This window comes from Mytilus trossulus, chromosome 10, assembly GCF_036588685.1.
Source record: "Mytilus trossulus isolate FHL-02 chromosome 10, PNRI_Mtr1.1.1.hap1, whole genome shotgun sequence".
Lineage (NCBI taxonomy): Eukaryota > Metazoa > Mollusca > Bivalvia > Mytilida > Mytilidae > Mytilus > Mytilus trossulus.
The window spans coordinates 35,137,499-35,157,447 of record NC_086382.1 but is presented as its reverse complement, the minus strand read 5'-3'; the positions used below and the strand labels follow the sequence as shown (position 1 = coordinate 35,157,447).

Genomic DNA, 19,949 nt, shown 5'->3' with positions numbered 1-19,949 from the left:
TATTAAAGTGTTACTGCATCTGTAATTTACAACACTTTTCCTGTTAACAAACTGATTGCTCTTTTACAGATCAAGAGAAATAAAGATTCTACCAGTGCATCGAGTGTGATACAATATGTATCCACTGGAGACATCAAAATATTCAAAATTTAACTGTAGAGAGTGGATAAATATTGTATAACACGATACTTGGTGGTGGAATTTGTTTCTCCAATGATTTTTAAATAATATGAAGACAAATTCAATACTTCTTTTGCAATAATCTGCAAAAAGATGTGTTCTTTCTATGTGACGACATCAGGCATGGTCGCCTTTTTTCGTAATGTCACAATATTAGGAAATTCATAGTATTTTTGACCAATAAAGGACTGAGATAAAACAATCCGCACGTTGATTAAATAAAAATAATCAACATGTCAGGAAAGGGATCAATCGTGTTAGAATTAAAAAAAAAGAAAAAAATATAACTTTTATATGAGAGGCTTACATCTAATACATTCATATAAATACAAGACAAAGTGTGGTATGAGTGTCAATGAGACAACTCTCCATCCAAGTAACAATATGTAAAAGTAAATCATTATAAGTCAAATATTAATCATAAAAATTAATTAAAAATATATGATTGCTAAATAAGAATAAATCACATATATAATATGTATTATGGTACATTTCAGTATGTTGCTTTAAATCTTGAATTCAGGTAATCAATGCTACTGATAGGTTCATATTTATTTGATTTGTCTAAACATTCAATCATTAACTTATCGTCTGGATGAACAAAAAATGCCATTGATTGTCTATTCTGCCTTCTCTGTTGTTCATTACTTGGATTCAGCACTCGATGTTTCTGAAAAGAGTAAATTTTAGAAAGGGGTAAAAATAAGTTTCAAATACTAGTAGTGAAGGTCATGTTTTGCGGCTCTTTTCACTAAAATATCTTAAGACTACAAAAACTCATTTTAGAGTAAATTACACTTAATTTTAAGTGTAAGATTTTTAAGTGAAAAGAGTAGCTTAAAAAAGAATTACCTTGCTTCTTGAGTTTATCTTAAAAATTTTAAATGAGACATGCATGACCTTTTTTTCAACATCTACTAGTTTATCAGTCCAACAGCTGTATACACAAGAAACAGCTATTTGAACCTGACTATTTTCACAACTTATGAACATGGTTATACATGCATGTAAAAGTAAATCTGTTTGTAAAAAAGAAAAGCAAAACATGTATTGGTTAGATGCTACCAAGGGGCAGCTCCAGCAATTTTCAAAAAGGGGGTTCCCAACACAGGATGAAAGGTGGGGACTGGGGGTCCAACTTCTGTCCCCATTCAACTGCATTGAGTGTCCTAAAACAAGGGGGGTTTAACCCCCAGAACCCTCCCCCTGGATCACTACTACCACATTTAATTCTTCCATTTTTTAAAGTATAATTTTAATGTTAGTTCTTACGGTAGCCTTCAATTTATCAGCTGTCCATCTTTGCATCAGGTCACCAATATTGACAACAATAGTGCCTGGTATTGGGGTGGCAGGTACATACTGGTCTTCACAGTTCATAACCTTAAAATAGAATTGTGTATCTTTTCATTTTTCCTGACAACAGATTCAAGTTTCACGATCTTATACAATTTAATCATAGCCACATATATCGGGAAAATTTTAATTAGATAGAAGTTTTCATAATTTCTTGCATACTTACTATCAACATGATCAAGGATGAATTATGATACACAATATGAAGAAAAAATATAAAAGATATTGCAAATACCTTTCTAATAACTTTTGTGGCTTTTGCCTTGTGAATATGTAAAGGATGATAACTAATAGACCATTTTCATATTACTTACTTTTGACTTAGAAATATGTGTTATGTTGACATGTTACCTTCTCTGTGGTAGGACACCTTCAGTTGGTACTAGGTCAAGCAAGAGATTACATTATCTGTGGTAGGGCAAAATGTAGGACAACCTGGTACAGTACTAGCCAGGTCAAGAAAGAGCAATGTAAATAAGTAAGTTCAAGATTTCAATACCGTATTTGGGCAGGTAGGTAAAATTTTAAGGAAAAGTTTACTGTTAAAATCTTTCTATACATGAATAAATCATCTAAAAACAGTAAACTTTCCACTTAAATTGGACAAATTATATTTTTGATTTTACTTCCTTTGGTTGCTCCTAATTGACAGAGTACAAGGATGTCCTATCACAGACCAGGTGACCTGTTGAAATTATAGAACCTGGAGTCCAAAGTAGGAAAATGGTCTATTGATTATTTACTATTTTTTGTTCAAGAATTACATGGTTTCAAAATTTGGATTTACAAATATGTTTAACGACTTTTGTATTTGATTGTATTGAACTCTTTGGGTATGAAACACAATATAATGAAAATATATAACGAAACCCCAGTGCTTCCCAATTGTTTAATAAATGAAATATCAATTTTACAACAGTGCATGACTGTCTTGTTTAGGTTTTGACCTTTAAATATATGGATCTCAATGACTATAAGATAATCAAAGTTCTTGTATTCAGTGAATGGTAAAGATTGCTTTAATTAATCAGCGGGAAGAAAAGTTAAATATTTCATTGTATAAAGCATTGGTTGTGGATGTTTCAACTAAAATTCTGGACACTGTCAATCAGAGATAATTCTATTTTTCAAAGATAATTTTAACAATGACATTATTTAAATTGTTGAACAGATGCACCTTGGAAAAGTTACATTATAAGTTATGAATTTTCTTGACAAGTGAAACATCATTTTGTGCCTTTGATTTCTAAGCATATATTACATCCATAAATTTCTGACAATGTTCATGGATTGAATACACTATATTTTGTGTATGAATAAGGTAGTGATAAGCCTTAGAGATTTAGATATCAAGTCAGTAACAAAGGATTTTGATTACATTTCATGCAATCTTTAACCCCTCAAAACAAGAATGTGTCCTCAGTACAAGAATGCCCCACTCACACTATCATTTTCTATGTTCAGTGGACCGTGCAATTGGGGTAAAATCTCTAATTTGGCATTAAAATTAGAAAGATCATATCATAGGGATTATGTGTACCAAGTTTGAAGTCGATTGGACTTCAACTTCATCAAAAACTACCTTGACCAAAAACTTTAACCTGAAGCAGGACAGACGGAAGACGGACGGACGGACAGACGAACAGACGAACGGACGCACAGACCAGAAAACATAATGCCCCCCTACTATTGTAGATGGGGCATAAAAATTATGAATTCTCACCTCTAACCCACCAATCTGATCCTGGAATAACAAAGTCAAAGAGCCATAATCTGAATGTTCACCACATCTTACTTGTCCTTCTTTCATCACTGTGAACAAATAGAAAATAAACCCTTAAGCACTCTCCTTAACATATCTGTGGATTAATTATTTTAGTGGGTATGGTTTTGTTTGGATTGAGGAAAACTGTTCTAATTATAGATTTTGATTTTGATTCATAAGGATGAATCCACAGTACTTAGATGTAGGGGTGAAGTAGCAAAAATTGAATTGTTATTCATAACTAAATGGTATATGTCAGTAAGATACAAATAAACCTGGGCAAGATTTAAATTTTCATACATGATTTTGTTTATGTATGTACTATGTTCTTGAATTAAATAATGAAAGTATTTCAGGTGCAATTTTTGCTAAATGTTCATAAAAATTTGCTCTTAATAAAAATTTAAATGAAAACTTAACATGTTGAGTGAGCGTGGACAAAGAAAAGGGAACAATCTAAGGCCACCGCAGGTAAAGTATATATGGATAACTGTGTAGGGTCAGAATAATGAGCTCCCCATTGCAATTTATTTATAGCTTGGATCTGGGAGTGAGTCATTACATCTGAATGCATGACCATTACATTTGTGTGTAAAAATTGTTACATTTGCCTCCACCTGTTTGTTATATTTGCACATATTTTATATTTTATTGCTAAACTTTATGTAAATTGTATCTACCATTATTCATATGAAACTAGTCTTGTAAATTCCAAAATCCCTATTCAAACCTCAAGAGCAACAAGAATGTGTTCATAGTACATTGATGCTCCACTCTCACTATCATTTTCTTATAGTTCCATGGAACGTAAATTTGGGTTAAACAGACCAAAACACAAATACTTAACACTTTGCAATGAACCCTGAAAATGAGGTCAAGGTCAAATAACACCTGTGCGACTGACATATAGATCATAAAATATTTCCATACACCAAATATAGTTGACCTATTGCATATAGTAAAACAAAAAAAGACCAAAACTCAAAAATTTACTTTGGCCAGCAAACCATGAAAATGAGGTCAAGGTCAAATGACACCTGTCACCTAGACATGTACACCTTACAATCATTCCATACACCAAATATAGTAGACCTATTGCAGATAGTATAAGAAAAAAAGACCAAAACACAAAAACTTAACTTTAACCACTGAACCATGAAAATGAGGTCAAGGTCAGATGACACCTGCCAGATAGACACGTACACCTTACAGTCCTTCCATACACCACATATACAAGACCTATTGCTTATAGGATCTGACAGGCATGAGGATCTTACAAGGTATGCACATACCAAATATAGTTATCCTATAACTTATAATAAGAGAGAATTTAACATTAAAAAAATCTGAACTTTTTTTCAAGTTGTCACTGAACCATGAAAATGAGGTCAAGGACATTGGACATGTGACTGACGGAAAGTTTGTAACATAAGGCATCTTTATACAAAGTATAAAGCATACAGGACTTCCACCTTCTAAAATATAAAGCTTTTAAGAATTAAAAACTACCAATTCATGGGCAGCAACCCAACAACCGGTTGTCAGATTCATCTGAAAATTACAGGGCAGATAATTATTGATCTGATGAGCAATTTTACCCACCGTCAGATTTGCTCTAAATGCTTTGGTTTTTGAGTTATAAGCCAAAAACCGCATTTTAACCCTATGTTCTATTTTTAGCCTTGGTGGCCATCTTGGTTGGTTGACTGGGTCACCTCACAGATTTTTTAAACAAGATACCCAAAGATGATTGTTGCCAAGTTTGGATTAATTTGGCCCAGTAGTTTCAGAGGAGAAGATTTTTGTATAGATAACTAAGATTTACAAAAAATGGTTAAACATTGACTATACAGGGCAATAACTCCTTAAGGGATCAACTGACCACTTCGGTCATATTGACTTATTTGTTAATCTTATTTTGCTGAACATTAATGCTGTTTACAGTTTATCTCTATCTAAAATAATAATCAAGATAATAACCAAAAACAGCAAAATTCCCTTAAACTGACCAATGCAGGGGCAGCAACCCAGCAATGGGTTGTCCGATTCATCTGAAAATTTCAGGGCAGATAGATCTTGACCTGATTAACAATTACACCCCATGTCAGATTTGCTTTAAGTGCTTTGGTTTTTGAGTTATAAGCCAAAAACTGCATTTTACCCCTATGTTCTATTATTAGCTGTGGCGGCTATCTTGGTTGGATGACCAGGTCAAGCCACACATTTTTTAAACTAGATACCCCAATGATGATTGTGGCCAAGGTTGGTTTAATTTGTCCCAGTAGGTTCAGAGGAGAAGATTTTTGTAAAAGCTAACGAAGACGGACGACCACGACGACAGACGACAGAAGAGGAGGACGCCGGAAGCCAAGAGATGGGAAAAGCTCACTTGGTTCTTTGGGCCAGGTGAGCTAAAAATAGGCAAAAATAATCAACATGATCAAGAATGGATAATGATGGTGTGCAAAAATATAAAAGAAAAGAGAATAATTGGCTGAATAAATAAAGAATAGAAAAAAAAATTGCCCCCCCCAAAAAAAAACTAGAGGCTCTAAAGAGCCTGTGTCGCTCACCTTGGTCTATGTGAATATTAAACAAAGGAAGCAGATTGAAAATTGACTACAAAGGTCAATAACTCCTACAGGAGTCAATTGACCATTTCGTTCATGTTGACTTATTTGTAGATCTTACTTTGCTGAACATTATTGCTGTTTACAGTTTACCTATATCTATAATAATATTCAATATAATAACCAAAAACAGCAAAATTTCCTTAAAATTACCAATTCAGGGGCCGCAACCCAAAAAACAGGTTTTCCAATTCTGAAAATTTCAGGGCAGATAGATCTTGACCTGATTAACAATTTTACTTCATGTCAGATTTTCTCTAAATTATTTGGTTTTTGAGTTATAAGCCAAAAACTGCATTTTACCCCTATGTTCTATTTTTAGCCGTGGCGGCCATCTTGGTTTGATGGCCAGGTCACGCCACACATTTTTTAAACAAGAAACCCCAAAGATGATTGTGGCCAAGTTTGGATCAATTTGGCACAGCAGTTTCAGAGAAGAAGATTTTAGTAAAAGATATATAAAATTTACGAAAAAATGGTTAAAAATTGACTTTAAGGGCAATAACTCCTAAAGAGGTCAACTGACCATTTTGGTCATGTTGACTTATTTGTAAATCTGACCTTGCTGAACATTATTGCTGTTTACAGTTTACCTATATCTATAATAATATTCAATATAATAACCAAAAACAGCAAAATTTCCTTCAAATTACCAATTCAGGGGCCGCAACCCCAAAACAGGTATTCCAATTCATCTGAAAATTTCAGGGCAGATAGATCTTCACCTGATTAACAATTTTACCCAATGTCAGATTTGCTCTAAATGCTTTGGTTTTTGAGTTATAAGCCAAAAACTGCATTTTACCCCTATGTTCTATTTATAGCCATGGCGGTCATCTTGGTTAGTTGGCGGGGTCACCGGACACAATTTTTAAACTAGATACCCCAATGATGATTGTGGCCAAGTTTCAAATAATTTGGCCCAGCAGTTTCAGAGGAGAAGATTTTTCTAAAAGATTACTAAGATTTACGAAAAATGGTTAAAAATTGACTATAAAGGGCAATAACTCCTAAAGTGGTCAACCGATCATTTTGGTCATGTTGACTTATTTGTAGATCTTACTTTGCTGAACATTATTGCCTTTTACAGTTTATCTCTATCTGAAATAATATTCAAGATAATAACCAAAAACAACAAAATTTCCTTAAAATTACCAATTCAGGGGCAGCAACCTAACAACAGAATGTCAGATTCATCTGAAAATTTCAGGGCAGATAGATCTTCACCTGATTAACAATATTACCCCATGTCAGATTTGCCCTAAATGCTTTGGTTTTTGAGTTATAAGCCAAAAACTGCATTTTACCCCTATGTTCTATTTATAGCCATGGCGGCCATCTTGGTTAGTTGGCGGGGTCACCGGACACAATTTTTAAACTAGATACCCCAATGATGATTGTGGCCAAGTTTGGTTAAATTTGGCCCAGTAGTTTCAGAGGAGAAGATTTTTGTAAAAGTTAACGACGGACGACGACGGACGACGACGACGGACGCCGGACGCAAAGTGATGAGAAAAGCTCACTTGGCCCTTCGGGCCAGGTGAGCTAAAAATTAACTAGAGGCTATCAAGAGCCTGTATCGCTCACCTGATTCGACCTGGGTTTTTGAAATCATATAAAAAAAAAAGATAAAATTTGGCTATAAAGTAACAACACTTGGCCAGCACCTCATTATAAGAAAGAAACATTTATTCTATGTTTGGTTTCATTCCATTCCGTAGTTCTTTAAAAGAAGTCATTTGTATGCATTTCCCATAGGGTCCTATGTTAAACTAAGTCCCATGCTGGCGGCCATCTTGAATGATGGATCGGCTACAAAGTAACAACACTTGGTCAGTACCTCATAAGGAACGTTCATGCCATATTTGGTTTCATTCCATTCAGTGGTTCTCTAAAAAAAGTCATTTGTATGCATTTCCAATGGGGTCCTATGTTAAACTAAGTCCCCCACTGGCGGCCATTTTGAATGATGGATCGGCTACAAAGTAACAACACTTAGTCAGCACCTCATAAGGAACATTCATGCCATGTTTGGTTTCATTCCATTCAGTGGTTCTCTAAAAGAAGTCATTTGTATGCATTTCCCGTAGGGTCCTATGTTAAACTAAGTCCCCCGCTGGCGGCCATTTTGAATGAGGGATCGGCTACAAAGTTACAACACTTGGTCAGCACCTCATAAGGAACATTCATGCCATGTTTGGTTTCATTCCATTCAGTGGTTCTATAAAAGAAGTCATTTGTACGCATTTCCCATAGGGTCCTACGTTAAACTAAGTCCCCCACTGACGGCCATATTGAAAGATGGATCGGCTACAAAGTACCAACACTTGGTCAGCACCTCATAAGGAACATTCATGCCATGTTTGGTTTTATTCCATTCAGTGGTTCTCTAGAAGAAGTTCAAAATGTAAAATGTTAACGACAACGACGACGACGGACGACGGACGCCAAGTGATGAGAAAAGCTCACTTGGCCCTTCGGGCCAGGTGAGCTAAAAATGAAGAAACAAAGAAAAAACCCGATACATCTGCATTAACACAGGAATCCTAATTCCTTCTTTATTTTTCTCCATAATTACAAAGTTGAAGGCACTTCAAGTTTAATGTTCATATTCTTTAAATTTTCTTACCCATCAAACCTACCAGGGTTTTTAAACTGATAGTTACCTTCTTGGAGAGCAGGATAAAATAATGACCTCAGAGTAGTTTTGTTTTCTGTGCTTCCAATATTTTTATGGCCATTCTGAAGAAATTTTTGTTCCTTATTTAGAAATATAAGAAAAAAAGAATTAATGTTTCAACTTTGATTTATATTTCAAGATTTGACATTTATGTAATCTATGTTTAGAATGTAACATTATTGAACTTTTTTCTAAACTTGTCTAAACGATACACTTTTATTATAATTGAAGGTAACAGAAGAGAGACATATATGCAGATTTCTTTACAAATTACTTTTAAAAAAAATAATTCATGGGGTGTGAAAATATGGTTATTTTACCATGAGTTGGCCCTTTATGACAAATATTTTACCCTGAGCGATTCTAAAAGGACAAATACGGCAATTGTTTTGGATCGAAGCGATCTAGGCGAAGGCATTTTTTTGCCTTTCCCATACATAAGCACACTATCAAATTGACGTTAAAGAACAGAGCAAACTGAAAAAGTGACATGCTTAAACTATTTACAATAACAGATTTAGATTGGTTTGGATGAATATAAATAAAAGCATTTGAAGGACGTCATGTTAGAATTTGAAAACATGTTTTAATATCTATGTTTATGCAGACCTCTGCAATACCAGGAAATCTAATATCAAAAAATATATTTTCCCCCTCATTCCACAAAAAAAAATCTTTTATAAGTTTCAACAATACATTTGTCTTTAGTTTTCTATGTTGTGTCTTGTGTTCTATCCTTTTTTCTCTTTGTCTTTTTCTTTTTTAGCCATGGCTTTGTCAGTTTATTTTCAATCTATGAGTTTGAATCTTTTGCTCCTCTTTAACAAATATTATTCATAAGATATTGATACATACATCTAGTTTTAGACCAACTGAAATGACATCAAATATTCTCTTTGACAGATCTGTACACATCTCATATAATTTTTGCATAGATGGCTTAAAGTTGGGAACTTTTTCAGAAGGCCATTCCTAAAATATAAATTAAAAAAAAAGTCAGGTAGTAATCTAATCAATTTAAAAAAGTGATAATTTAGATATACCGGTATGTAGATTTGGTACCAATGCCAATGAGACGTTACTCTCCATCCAAGTCACAATTTGTAAAAGTTAACCATTAAAGGTTAAAGCATGGTTTTCAACTCTCCCCCTTGACTTACACCGAACACCGAGGAGCTATAATTTAAGGCCCCAAAAATTACTAGTGTAAAACCATTCAATCAGGAAAACCAACAGTCCAATTTATAGAAACTAGAGGCTCTAAAGATCCTGTGTCGCTCACCTTGGTCTATGTGCATATTAAACAAAGGACACAGATGGATTAATGACAAAATTGTGTTTTGGTGATGGTGATATGTTTAGTGATCTTAATCTACTGAACAATATTGAAGCTTACAATTATCTTTATCTATAATGAACTTGGTCCAGTAAAATTTACAAAAATTTACAAAATTTATGAAAATTGTTAAAAATTTACTATATCTATAAAGGGCAATAACTCCTAAAGGGGTTAATTGACCATTTTAATCATGTTGATTAATTTGTAGGTATTACTTTGCTGTACATTATTGCTATGTACAGTTTATCTCTATCTATAATAATATTGAAGATATAACCAAAAACTGCCAAATTTTCTTAAAATTATCTATCAGATTTATCTGAGAATTTCAGGGCAGATAGATTTTGACCTAATAAACAATTTTACCCCCATGTTAGATTTACTCTGAATGCTTTGGTTTTAGAGATATAAGCCAAAATCTACAGTTTACCCCTTTGTTCTATTTATAGCCATGGCAGTCATCTTGGTTGGTTGGCCAGGTCATCGACACATTTTTTTAAACTAGATACCACAATGATGATTGTGGCAAAGTTTGATTAAATTTGGCTCAGTAGTTTCAGAGGAGAAGATTTTTGTAAAAGTGATTGACGATCGACCGACGACAACGACAGACAACGGACGCCAAGTGATGAGAAAATCTCACTTTGCCCTTTGGGCCAGGTGAACTAAAAAGATATCAACCAAGAAAAACATTTGAAGAGAATGTAAAACTGTCATACCAAAGAATGGTCCTCTAGGGTTATATTCCAAGCCTCTTTATAGTCTCCCACGGGTCTCTCTGGGTTCAATCTACAATTCAAATTAAACTGTCACAATACAATAATGCATCGATCATCACAAAATATAGGTCAAATATAATAACTTAAGAAAAAGTTGTATGTTACATCAAAATTTATCATAAAATTACATTTGCCAGTTCCAAATTATTCAGATTTTTGCACTTTTTGAAATAAGCATAGATATATCATGGATTACCTGCATGATGTTCAGTGGTTGTAGTTTATGGTTTACTTTAAACATATTTTATTTTAAAAAATCATGTACATGACATACACATATAAATACAGCAATAACATATTACAAAAGGATTTGGAAACAAGGTTTCCCTTATATTAATCCGTCTCCCTGTAGAAAAAAGATAAAGGGAAATAACTGCAAATAAAAAAGTTGATTTTTTTTCCGTCAGATCTTTCCTATATATATATGTACTGGCAGTGGAGTGTGTTTACAGGACTTTGTCAAGACTGTCTCACCCAATTACGATCCTTATCATGCACGAAGGATGCTATAAGCCAAAACACTTCGAATCTACCAAAAATTGTTGCACTTGTTGAGATTATAATCAATGCAGCCAAATAGAAGTGTTTCTAAATTGTATGGGAAGGGAATTTTTTCTATCGTACGTTTTCGGACAAGGGAGTAATTATTACACTTGAGGAGAAAATGCTTACTGCTCTCGATTCTACCACAGGTACAGTTTTTACTTTCTACAAGATTTCTCTTAAATAAATGTCCGTTCAGATTACTACAATCCATCCGAAGTCTGGCATGAAGTATTTGTCCTTTCCTGTCTCCATAAAATAATAATTTGGCATTTTTCTTACATTTTGATTAAGGTAACGTTTAAGTGTAAACTTAGATGGACTTAGTCTGATATCGTCCAGAACAGCATTCCAGGATCGAATAACTGATGGGAGAAAAGATTTCTGGTAAAATGCAGTTCTACACTTTATATGTTGCGTGTCATTTGTTTGTCGTGTGTCATAATTATGAAATTCAATATTGAACAATTGTTGGGGGATAATATCGCTTAAATAATCAGGGGTCTTATTGTGAAACATTTCATGAAATTTTATAATTTTGTGTTTTTTACGTCTTTCTGATAGTAACTCCCATCCTGTTTCGTCGTATAATTTATTTATGGATTATAGTTTATGGTTTGGTTCATAAGTGTTTCCTCATGTCTCCTTTTTTATATAGATTATTATATATATTACAGTATATAACTAATTGAGGGACTTGCAAGCTTAGTACATAATGAATGTCTTTGATTACTAATTAAGTGCTGTATTTCAGAAAGGTTAAGAAGGAATAATGTATATGTCGTGTACAAGTTGCGATTTTGTACAGGTTATAACATGTACAAAAATATTGTACATGTTATAACTTGTATAATGCAAAAATACAAGTTATAACATGTACAAAAGTACCTCATACATGTTATAACCTGTACACAATATTGCTTAAAAATGGTTTTAACTTGTACAAAATTTAAAATAAATCTTAATGAAGTAAAATATACATTTAAATTCACCAATTCATAAAAAACAACAATAAATAGACCAGAACGTGTCTCTTCCTGTAGAGGACAATGATCAACAAGTTTCAGAAATATATGTTTCATGACTTATGTTGGCAAAATGTGTTTTCGTGTAATTGTATGTTTTATGCAGTCCATTATTGCTTAAATAAGTGTGAAACTATTTACTAAAAGCTTGCATTCCTCAATGACAATTACATTAGATACTAGTAACTAAATTCTTCAATTTAAGAATGATTCCTTATAATTTTGGGAAATACTCCTCCCTCTCGTTTGTATAGCACATACCCCGTTTCAATTTCCAATTTTATTTGTAGACACATCTATTCTGGCTATCCTCTTATGTCTTTTAGTGTCAACAAGAATGAAAGTATTTTACTATTGCCTTCAAAGTGGACACTCACAATTATAATTCATCAAATAAATATATGTCCATAGATAGCCATGAGAGGATCATAAGACATGTCCTAAGATATATCTTATGACAGGTCTTAGGAATGCTTCGTAATACCGACCCCTGGACATTAACTGTATCAAAAAGGACAAAACACACTTACATGAAGGAATAATAAAGAAGTTATGAAAATGTTGTTGAGGTCAATATCATCTGTTGCAATAATAGAAAAATATCCTTTTTCGATTTTGTACAAGTTAAAACCATTTTTAAGCAATATTTTGTACAGGTTATAACATGTATGAGGTACTTTTGTACATGTTATAACTTGTATTTTTGCATTATACAAGTTATAACATGTACAATATTTTTGTACATGTTATAACCTGTACAAAATCGCAACTTGTACACGACATATATATACATGTAGTACTTATTTTTAAGCAACCTGCATATATATACCCCATGAAGGACTTAAAATTGTAATATATTTCAAAATCTGACACAAAAATTAACATAATGAAATAGAAATGATAACTTACAAATAATTAACCACAGCCACGCTGGTTTTATCAGATTCCAACAATGCCATTAACTTCAAATTGCACAAAATAATGGCTTAAAATTTTTCATCTCCACCTCCAAATTGCCATGATGCTTTGAATTTGAATTTACAGGAAGTACATGACTGGGCATGTCATTTTGAAAAAGCTCATATGAGCAATGATGTAGGTTAATAAGTTTTGAATGGTTAGAAGAATGGACAAACTTTCAAAGTACAACACTAACATGGTAAAAGCTCACCTGAGGTTTTAATTGCACATATGAGCATTATGTTAGATTTTTGTGGGCACATATGAACTACCAAACTGCACACGTGAGCAATCTGATTTGCATACAATTCTTTCTTGCATCTCATATGTGCTTCACATGTGAAACTTATGTGCAATTTCTGTACAGGAAACCATTGGTTTTCCTGATTAAATGGTTCTACACTAGTCATTTTTGGGGCCCTTTAGAGCTTGCTTTACAGTCCAGTACAAGCCAAGGTTACCGTGTTGAAGACCTTAAATTGATCTTTAATGGTTTACCGTTACAAATTGTGACTTGGATGGAGTGTTGTCACATTGGTGTTCATACAGCATCTATAATTCTTTTTATATCTATGGATGCAGGTCAATGAAATAAATACTGTGGATTCATTATTTTTTTTCAGTTACCATTTTGTGGCATTCCTTGGTATATTATCAAACGAAGAATTTAAACGCTCAATAAAGTACAAGTTTTTTAGACTTTGGCAAAACCATGATTTCTAATTTCAATGAAAGCTAGCACCTGTTTTACTCAGACCGTTAACATAAGTACTCATGAAAATAAATGTATTCACGGTATGTATTTAAATCTTTCTGTAAATTTAATCAATAGTATGTGGTGATGCAGGGGAAGGTAATGGAATGACATTACTATTTATCCTTATATATCTGCTAAGGGATATATCCATTAACCCTTTTTCAAAGAGGAAGGGGAATCCAACCATTTGTTCCCATTCAAAAGCATTAATCGTCAAAAAAAGGAGGGTTACAAACTTGGGACACCCCTTGGATCCCCCATAGATGGTATATGTATTTTGAAAAAATTGTAAAGGTTCCACTGAACCCAGTGTCTCGCCTTCTTTTGCTGTAAATCGCAGTCTCAACAAAAATGAGGAAAAAGCTCTATAAAAATATTCCCCTTGATACAATCTTCTGATTGTAAGAAGCTTCTGTCCAAGTTTGGTTAAAATCCAAGATAGTTTATGAATCTAATAAATGTTTTAAAAACAACTGCAGACTATACATGTATGTATGGTTAACTGGAAGAAAATCTAAGTCCATTTAAAATTAAAATACAGAAAAAATAGATTTATTTTGTTTTACAAAATTTACTTCTGAATACTATCTTATGATCATAATTAAGCTTCTTTCCAAGTTTGGTACAAACCCAGGATAGTTTAGGAAAGTTATTAAAATTCTAAAAACTTGAACCACAGAGTGAATGTAATGTTTCACCCGCAGAAAAACTAAGTCCATTTAAAAGTAAAATCCAAATAAAATGTATTTATTTTTTTACAAAATTTACTTCTGTATACTATTTTATGATCATAATTAAGCTTCTGTCCAAGTTTGGTACAAACCCAGAATAGTTTAAGAAAGTTATTAAAATTCTAAAAACTTTAAGGTGTAATACCACCATTGATTTTCCCCTATTAGTCTTTGTTAAATTTGCACTTTTCAAAAATTGTGCAGAATTTATCTTTGTTTCAAATAAAGAAATACTTGGCATGAGTAAAGTTTTATCATGTCCAGTTCTATAGAAAAAGTTTCACATAACATTTCATTGCATATAAGAAAATAACCATCATTGGAAGTTTACCAATCAAATTTCTCCCCTTATTCTATCTGTGTACAAGGTTTAGTCACCATGTAACCTCAAGATTACAAAATTTTCTATAGAAATCACAAATAAAATGAAATTCCCAAGACATATGTTTATGACACAGAAATAGTTTTACTGCAATAAAATGTAGTATCAATTACCTACAACGGTCAAATTCAAGGGAATATCTTTTTAAACCTACTTTCGTATGCAACCGGATGTGACGTACCATGATTTGGTGGTATTAAACCTTAACCACAGAATCCATTTAAAAGTAAAATATGGAAAAAATGGATTTATTTTTTTTACAAAATTTACTTCTGGATACCATCTTATGATCATAATTAAGCTTCTCTCCAAGTTTGGTACAAACCCAGGATAGTTTAAGAAAGTTATTAAAATTCTAAAAACTTTAACCACAGAGTGAATGTAATATTTTCCTGTAGAAAAACTAAGTCCATTTATAAGTAAAATTCTGAAAAAATGGAATATTTTTTTTACAAAATTTACTTCTGGATACTATCTTATGAACATAAACAAGCTTCTGTCCAAGTTTGGTAGAAATCCAGTATACTTTAAGAAAGTTATTAAAATTTCAAAAACTTTAACCACAGAGTGAATATTTGTGGACACAGCCGACGACGACAACACTGACGACGACGGAATGTAGGATCGCTTAGTCCCGCTTTTTCGACTAAAGTTGAAGGCTCGACAAAAAGTAGGCATACTCAGTCCAGGACGTACCTGTGACATTACTATCTAAATATGCATATGGTCTGGAACATATACATGCAATTTTTAGTATATATATATTTAACTTAAATAACAATTGTCAAAAAAATAACTTTTGTAATTAAAAGCAGAGATGCAAAAGGTTTCATCAGGTCAACAAGAGAGTTAATAATGGAAGACTGCATCTGAGAATACAAATGCCACTGCTCCAGCTTCAAACAAACAAATGACATGGACAGACAGACTGCAAGATGGAAGGAAGGAAAGATAAAAAGACAGGAAGCTGGAAAGATGAAAAACAGAAAGACACACTGTCAAAGGTAACAATTAATGCCCCCATCATCTACAGCAGGGCATATATAGAGGAAAACAAAAATGATTGGTGGCAACTCCGATCTTTGCTATATGTGCCAAGAGGCAAAACAATTTTTACACTTAAATACATGCAATATGTAAGTTGATAGAGTATGTACAGTGGATTCATTTATTTTTGTTGGTATCAATTTTTGTGGATTGAGGAAAACTTGCTTTTTCATAAATATTTGATTTCAAGGTTTTGTCAATCTCTGCATGCAAAAACTATAGAGAATTTGTAAATCGTTGAATATTCATATTTTTGGTTCAACTATACCAAAGAAACCCATGAAAATTGGTATCTAACTTAAAATAATGAATCCACAGTACATAGATATTTTACTTTTCAACTTCTAGTCCAACCCAACCAAAATTATAGTTATGTGATCTTGCAAACTTTTCTTTTTCATTCACAGGCTGTGAAAAGAAGTCTTTTGATGATCTGAATGCTTCATTTATCTGAAAAAAGGAAAAAAAAACATAAAAAGATAAATAATACTATTTGAATAAAAAACTAGAGGCTTTAAAGAGCCTGTGTCGCTCACCTTGGTATTACCAATGTTATTTCAACTGATCGGGCGGAGCTTATGTTTTAATGTGCATAAGGACAGTCTATTTGAAGATGTGTGTGATAAGGATGATTGCCGTTATAATTGTTATTGAATTCTAATCACCTATCAGTGTCACCAAACACATATACAAATGAACTGAATGTATGATATGGGACGAATAACTGGACACTTCATTGATGAGCTTATCCCAAAACTCCTGTCTATAGATAGACTGGTCTTAAATGAGCGAACTTCTTAAACTCCGCCCAGTCAAGTGAAATAAATCTAGTAATATATATATGTGAATTAAACAAAGGAAGCAGACAGTTCATGACAAAATTGTGTTTAGGTGATTGTGATGTGTTTGTACATCTTACTTTACTGATTATTCTTGCTGCTTACAATTATCTCTATCTATAATGAACTTGTCTGTGTAGTTTCAGTGGAAAATGTTGGTAAAAATTTACAAATTTTATGAAAATTGTTAAAAATTGATTATAAAGGACAATAACTTCTTAGGGGGTCAATTGACCATTTTGTTCATGTGACTTATTTTTGAGTCTTAAATTGCTGTACATTATTGCTGTTTACAGTTTATCTCTATCTATAATACATGTAATAATATTCAAGATAATAACCCAAAACAGCAAAATTTCCCTAAAATTACCAATTAATGGGGCAGCAACCTAACAATGAGTTGTCCGATTCATCTACAAATTTCAGGGCAGATAGATCTTGACCAGATAAACAATTTTACCCCTTTATGGAGTATACTTAAGATTTGCTCTAAATGCTTTGGTTTTTGAGTTAAAAGCCAAAAACTGAATTTTACCCCTATGTTCTATTTTTAGCTGTAGCAGCCAGTTTGATTGGTTGGCTGGGTCAAAAACACAATTTTTAAACTAGATACATAAATGATAATTGTGGCCAAGTTTGGATCAATTTGGCGGGTAGTTTCAGAGGAGAAGATTTTTGTAAAAGATCATGGAGATTTACGAAAATATGGTTAAAATTGACTATAAAGGGCAATAACTCATAAAGGGGTCAACTGACCATTTTGGTCCTGTTGACTTATTTGTAAATCTTACTTTGCTGACATTATTGCTGGTTACAGTTTATCTCCATCTATAATAATATTCAAGATAATAACCAAAAACAGTAAAATTTCCTTCAAATTACCAATTTAGGGGCAGCAACCCAACAATGGGTTGTCTGATTCATCTGAAAATTTCAGGGCAGATAAATCTTGACCTGATAAACAATTTTACCCCTATTTTTAGCCATGGCAGCCATGTTTTTTTATGAAATGGGAATTAAAACACACACTTTATTCTAGAGACCCTAGGAATCAATCAGACGAAGTTTGGATTGAATTGGTTCAGTAGTTTCAGAGAAGATTTTTTTAAAAGTTAACGCCGGACGACAGATGACAGAAGACCGTTTAGACGGACGACAGATGCCAAGTGATGAGAAAAGCTCACTTGGCCTTTTAGGCCAGGTGATCTAAAAATCATGTAATATCAGTTCTTTTCAAGCAATTTTTATAGAAAGCATTGAAAAATTTACACGATTTAGATCTAGACATGATCATGATGATGGGGAAAAAACGCATTGTTTAATTTCATTTTTACCTATTGTGTTATTTATAGCTTTTATGTCAAACTAATAATTTATCAACAAGCCGCTAATGACAAAACTTGAGGCTCTCAAGAGTCTGTATTGCTCACCAGACTTTTCTTGGGTTTTTGAAATTATATAAAAGAAGATAAAATTTGGCTACAAAGTAACAACACTTGGCCAGCACCTGAAAAGTTAAGGAAAGGAACAAATATGTTTGGTTTCATTCAATTCAGTACTAGTAGCAGGTTCTCTAAAAGAAGAAATTTGTTTGTATTTTCCACAGGGTCATATGTTGAACTAAGTTCCATGTTGGCGGTCATCTTGGATGATGGATTGGCTACAAAGTAACAACACTTGGTCAGCTCCTCATAAGGAACTTTCATGCTATGTTTGGTTTCATTCCAATCAGTGGTTCTCTGAAAGAAGTCATTTGTATGCATTTCCTATAGGGTCCTATGTTAAACTAAGTCCCCCTGCTTGCGGCCATCTTGGATGATGGATCAGCTACAAAGTAACAACACTTGGTCAGCACCTCATAAGGAACATTCATGCTATGTTTGGTTTTTTAATTCCATTCAGTGGTTCTCTAAAAGAAGTCATTTTTATGCATTTCCCGTAGGGTCCTATGTTAAACTAAGTCCCCCATTGGTGGCCATCTTGGATGATGGATTGGCTACAAAGTAACAACACTTGGTCAGCATATCATAAGGAACATTCATGCTATGTTTGGTTCATTCCATTATGTGGTTCTCTCAAAGAAGTCATTTGTATGCATTTCCCATGGGTCCTATGTTGAACTAAGTCCCCCTGCTGGCGGCCATCTTGGATGATGGATCAGCTACAAAGTGACAACACTTGGTCAGCACCTCATAAGGAACATTCATGCTATGTTTGGTTTCATTCCATTCAGTGGTTCTCTAAAAGAAGTCATTTGTATGCATTTCCCATAGGGTCCTATGTTAAACTAAGTACCCTGCTGGCGGCCATCTTGGATGATAGATCCGCTACAAAGTTACAGCACTTGGTCAGCACCTCATAAGGAGCATTAATGCCATGTTTTGTTTCATTCAATTCAGTGGTTGTCTAGGAGAAGTTCAAATGAAAAAGTTAATGATGACAACGAACGTCAAGTGATGAGAAAAGCTCACTTGGCCCTGTGGAACCTTAAAAAAGTAATACCAAATGCCTGTTCTATATCAACACCCCAATGAGGGCAAGTTGGAAATAAATACTCTCCAAAAAAGCTCCTATATTATGAAAAAAAATCACTTATAAAAGTTGTGTTAATATATATATCAGCTAGGGTTGAGCATTTTGCAGATTACAGGAAATATATAAAAATTCAATCTAGGAAAGATCATGTATATTGGAAAGCATTTCAGAAATCTAGTTCAACATATTCAAATACAAACATGACAAATGTATCATAAAATTACAAAATAAGGTATAAATGATAAAAAAGTATGGTATGTCAATGAAGCATGAAATAATGAAATATAAGTGTAATTACTGACAATATCTTTCATGTCTGTGGAGTCATTATTTTTAATGGGATACCATTTTTTGTGGATTTCATGGGTGTAATTTAAATATTCAATGAAAAATAGTAATGT

The 19,949-nt window shown here is 33.2% G+C and overlaps 1 protein-coding gene across 3 annotated transcripts in view; it reads right to left on the bottom strand.

Moving 5' to 3' along the window:
* Nucleotides 1-457: 457 nt before the first annotated feature.
* Nucleotides 458-19,949, bottom strand: part of LOC134687263 (uncharacterized) — a 38,115-nt gene continuing 18,623 nt past the window's right edge. For 2 of the 3 annotated variants that reach the window (XM_063547413.1, XM_063547414.1), the window contains exons 3-9: nucleotides 16,509-16,624; nucleotides 10,670-10,739; nucleotides 9,467-9,583; nucleotides 8,598-8,691; nucleotides 3,260-3,348; nucleotides 1,453-1,563; nucleotides 458-850 (exon numbers count right to left, since the gene is read on the bottom strand). In XM_063547413.1, the coding sequence (XP_063403483.1) occupies nucleotides 674-850; nucleotides 1,453-1,563; nucleotides 3,260-3,348; nucleotides 8,598-8,691; nucleotides 9,467-9,583; nucleotides 10,670-10,739; nucleotides 16,509-16,624 (774 nt within the window). In that variant the 3' untranslated portion in view covers nucleotides 458-673. The remainder of the gene's footprint in view (nucleotides 851-1,452; nucleotides 1,564-3,259; nucleotides 3,349-8,597; nucleotides 8,692-9,466; nucleotides 9,584-10,669; nucleotides 10,740-16,508; nucleotides 16,625-19,949) is intronic. The other variant, XM_063547415.1, reaches the window with a different exon arrangement.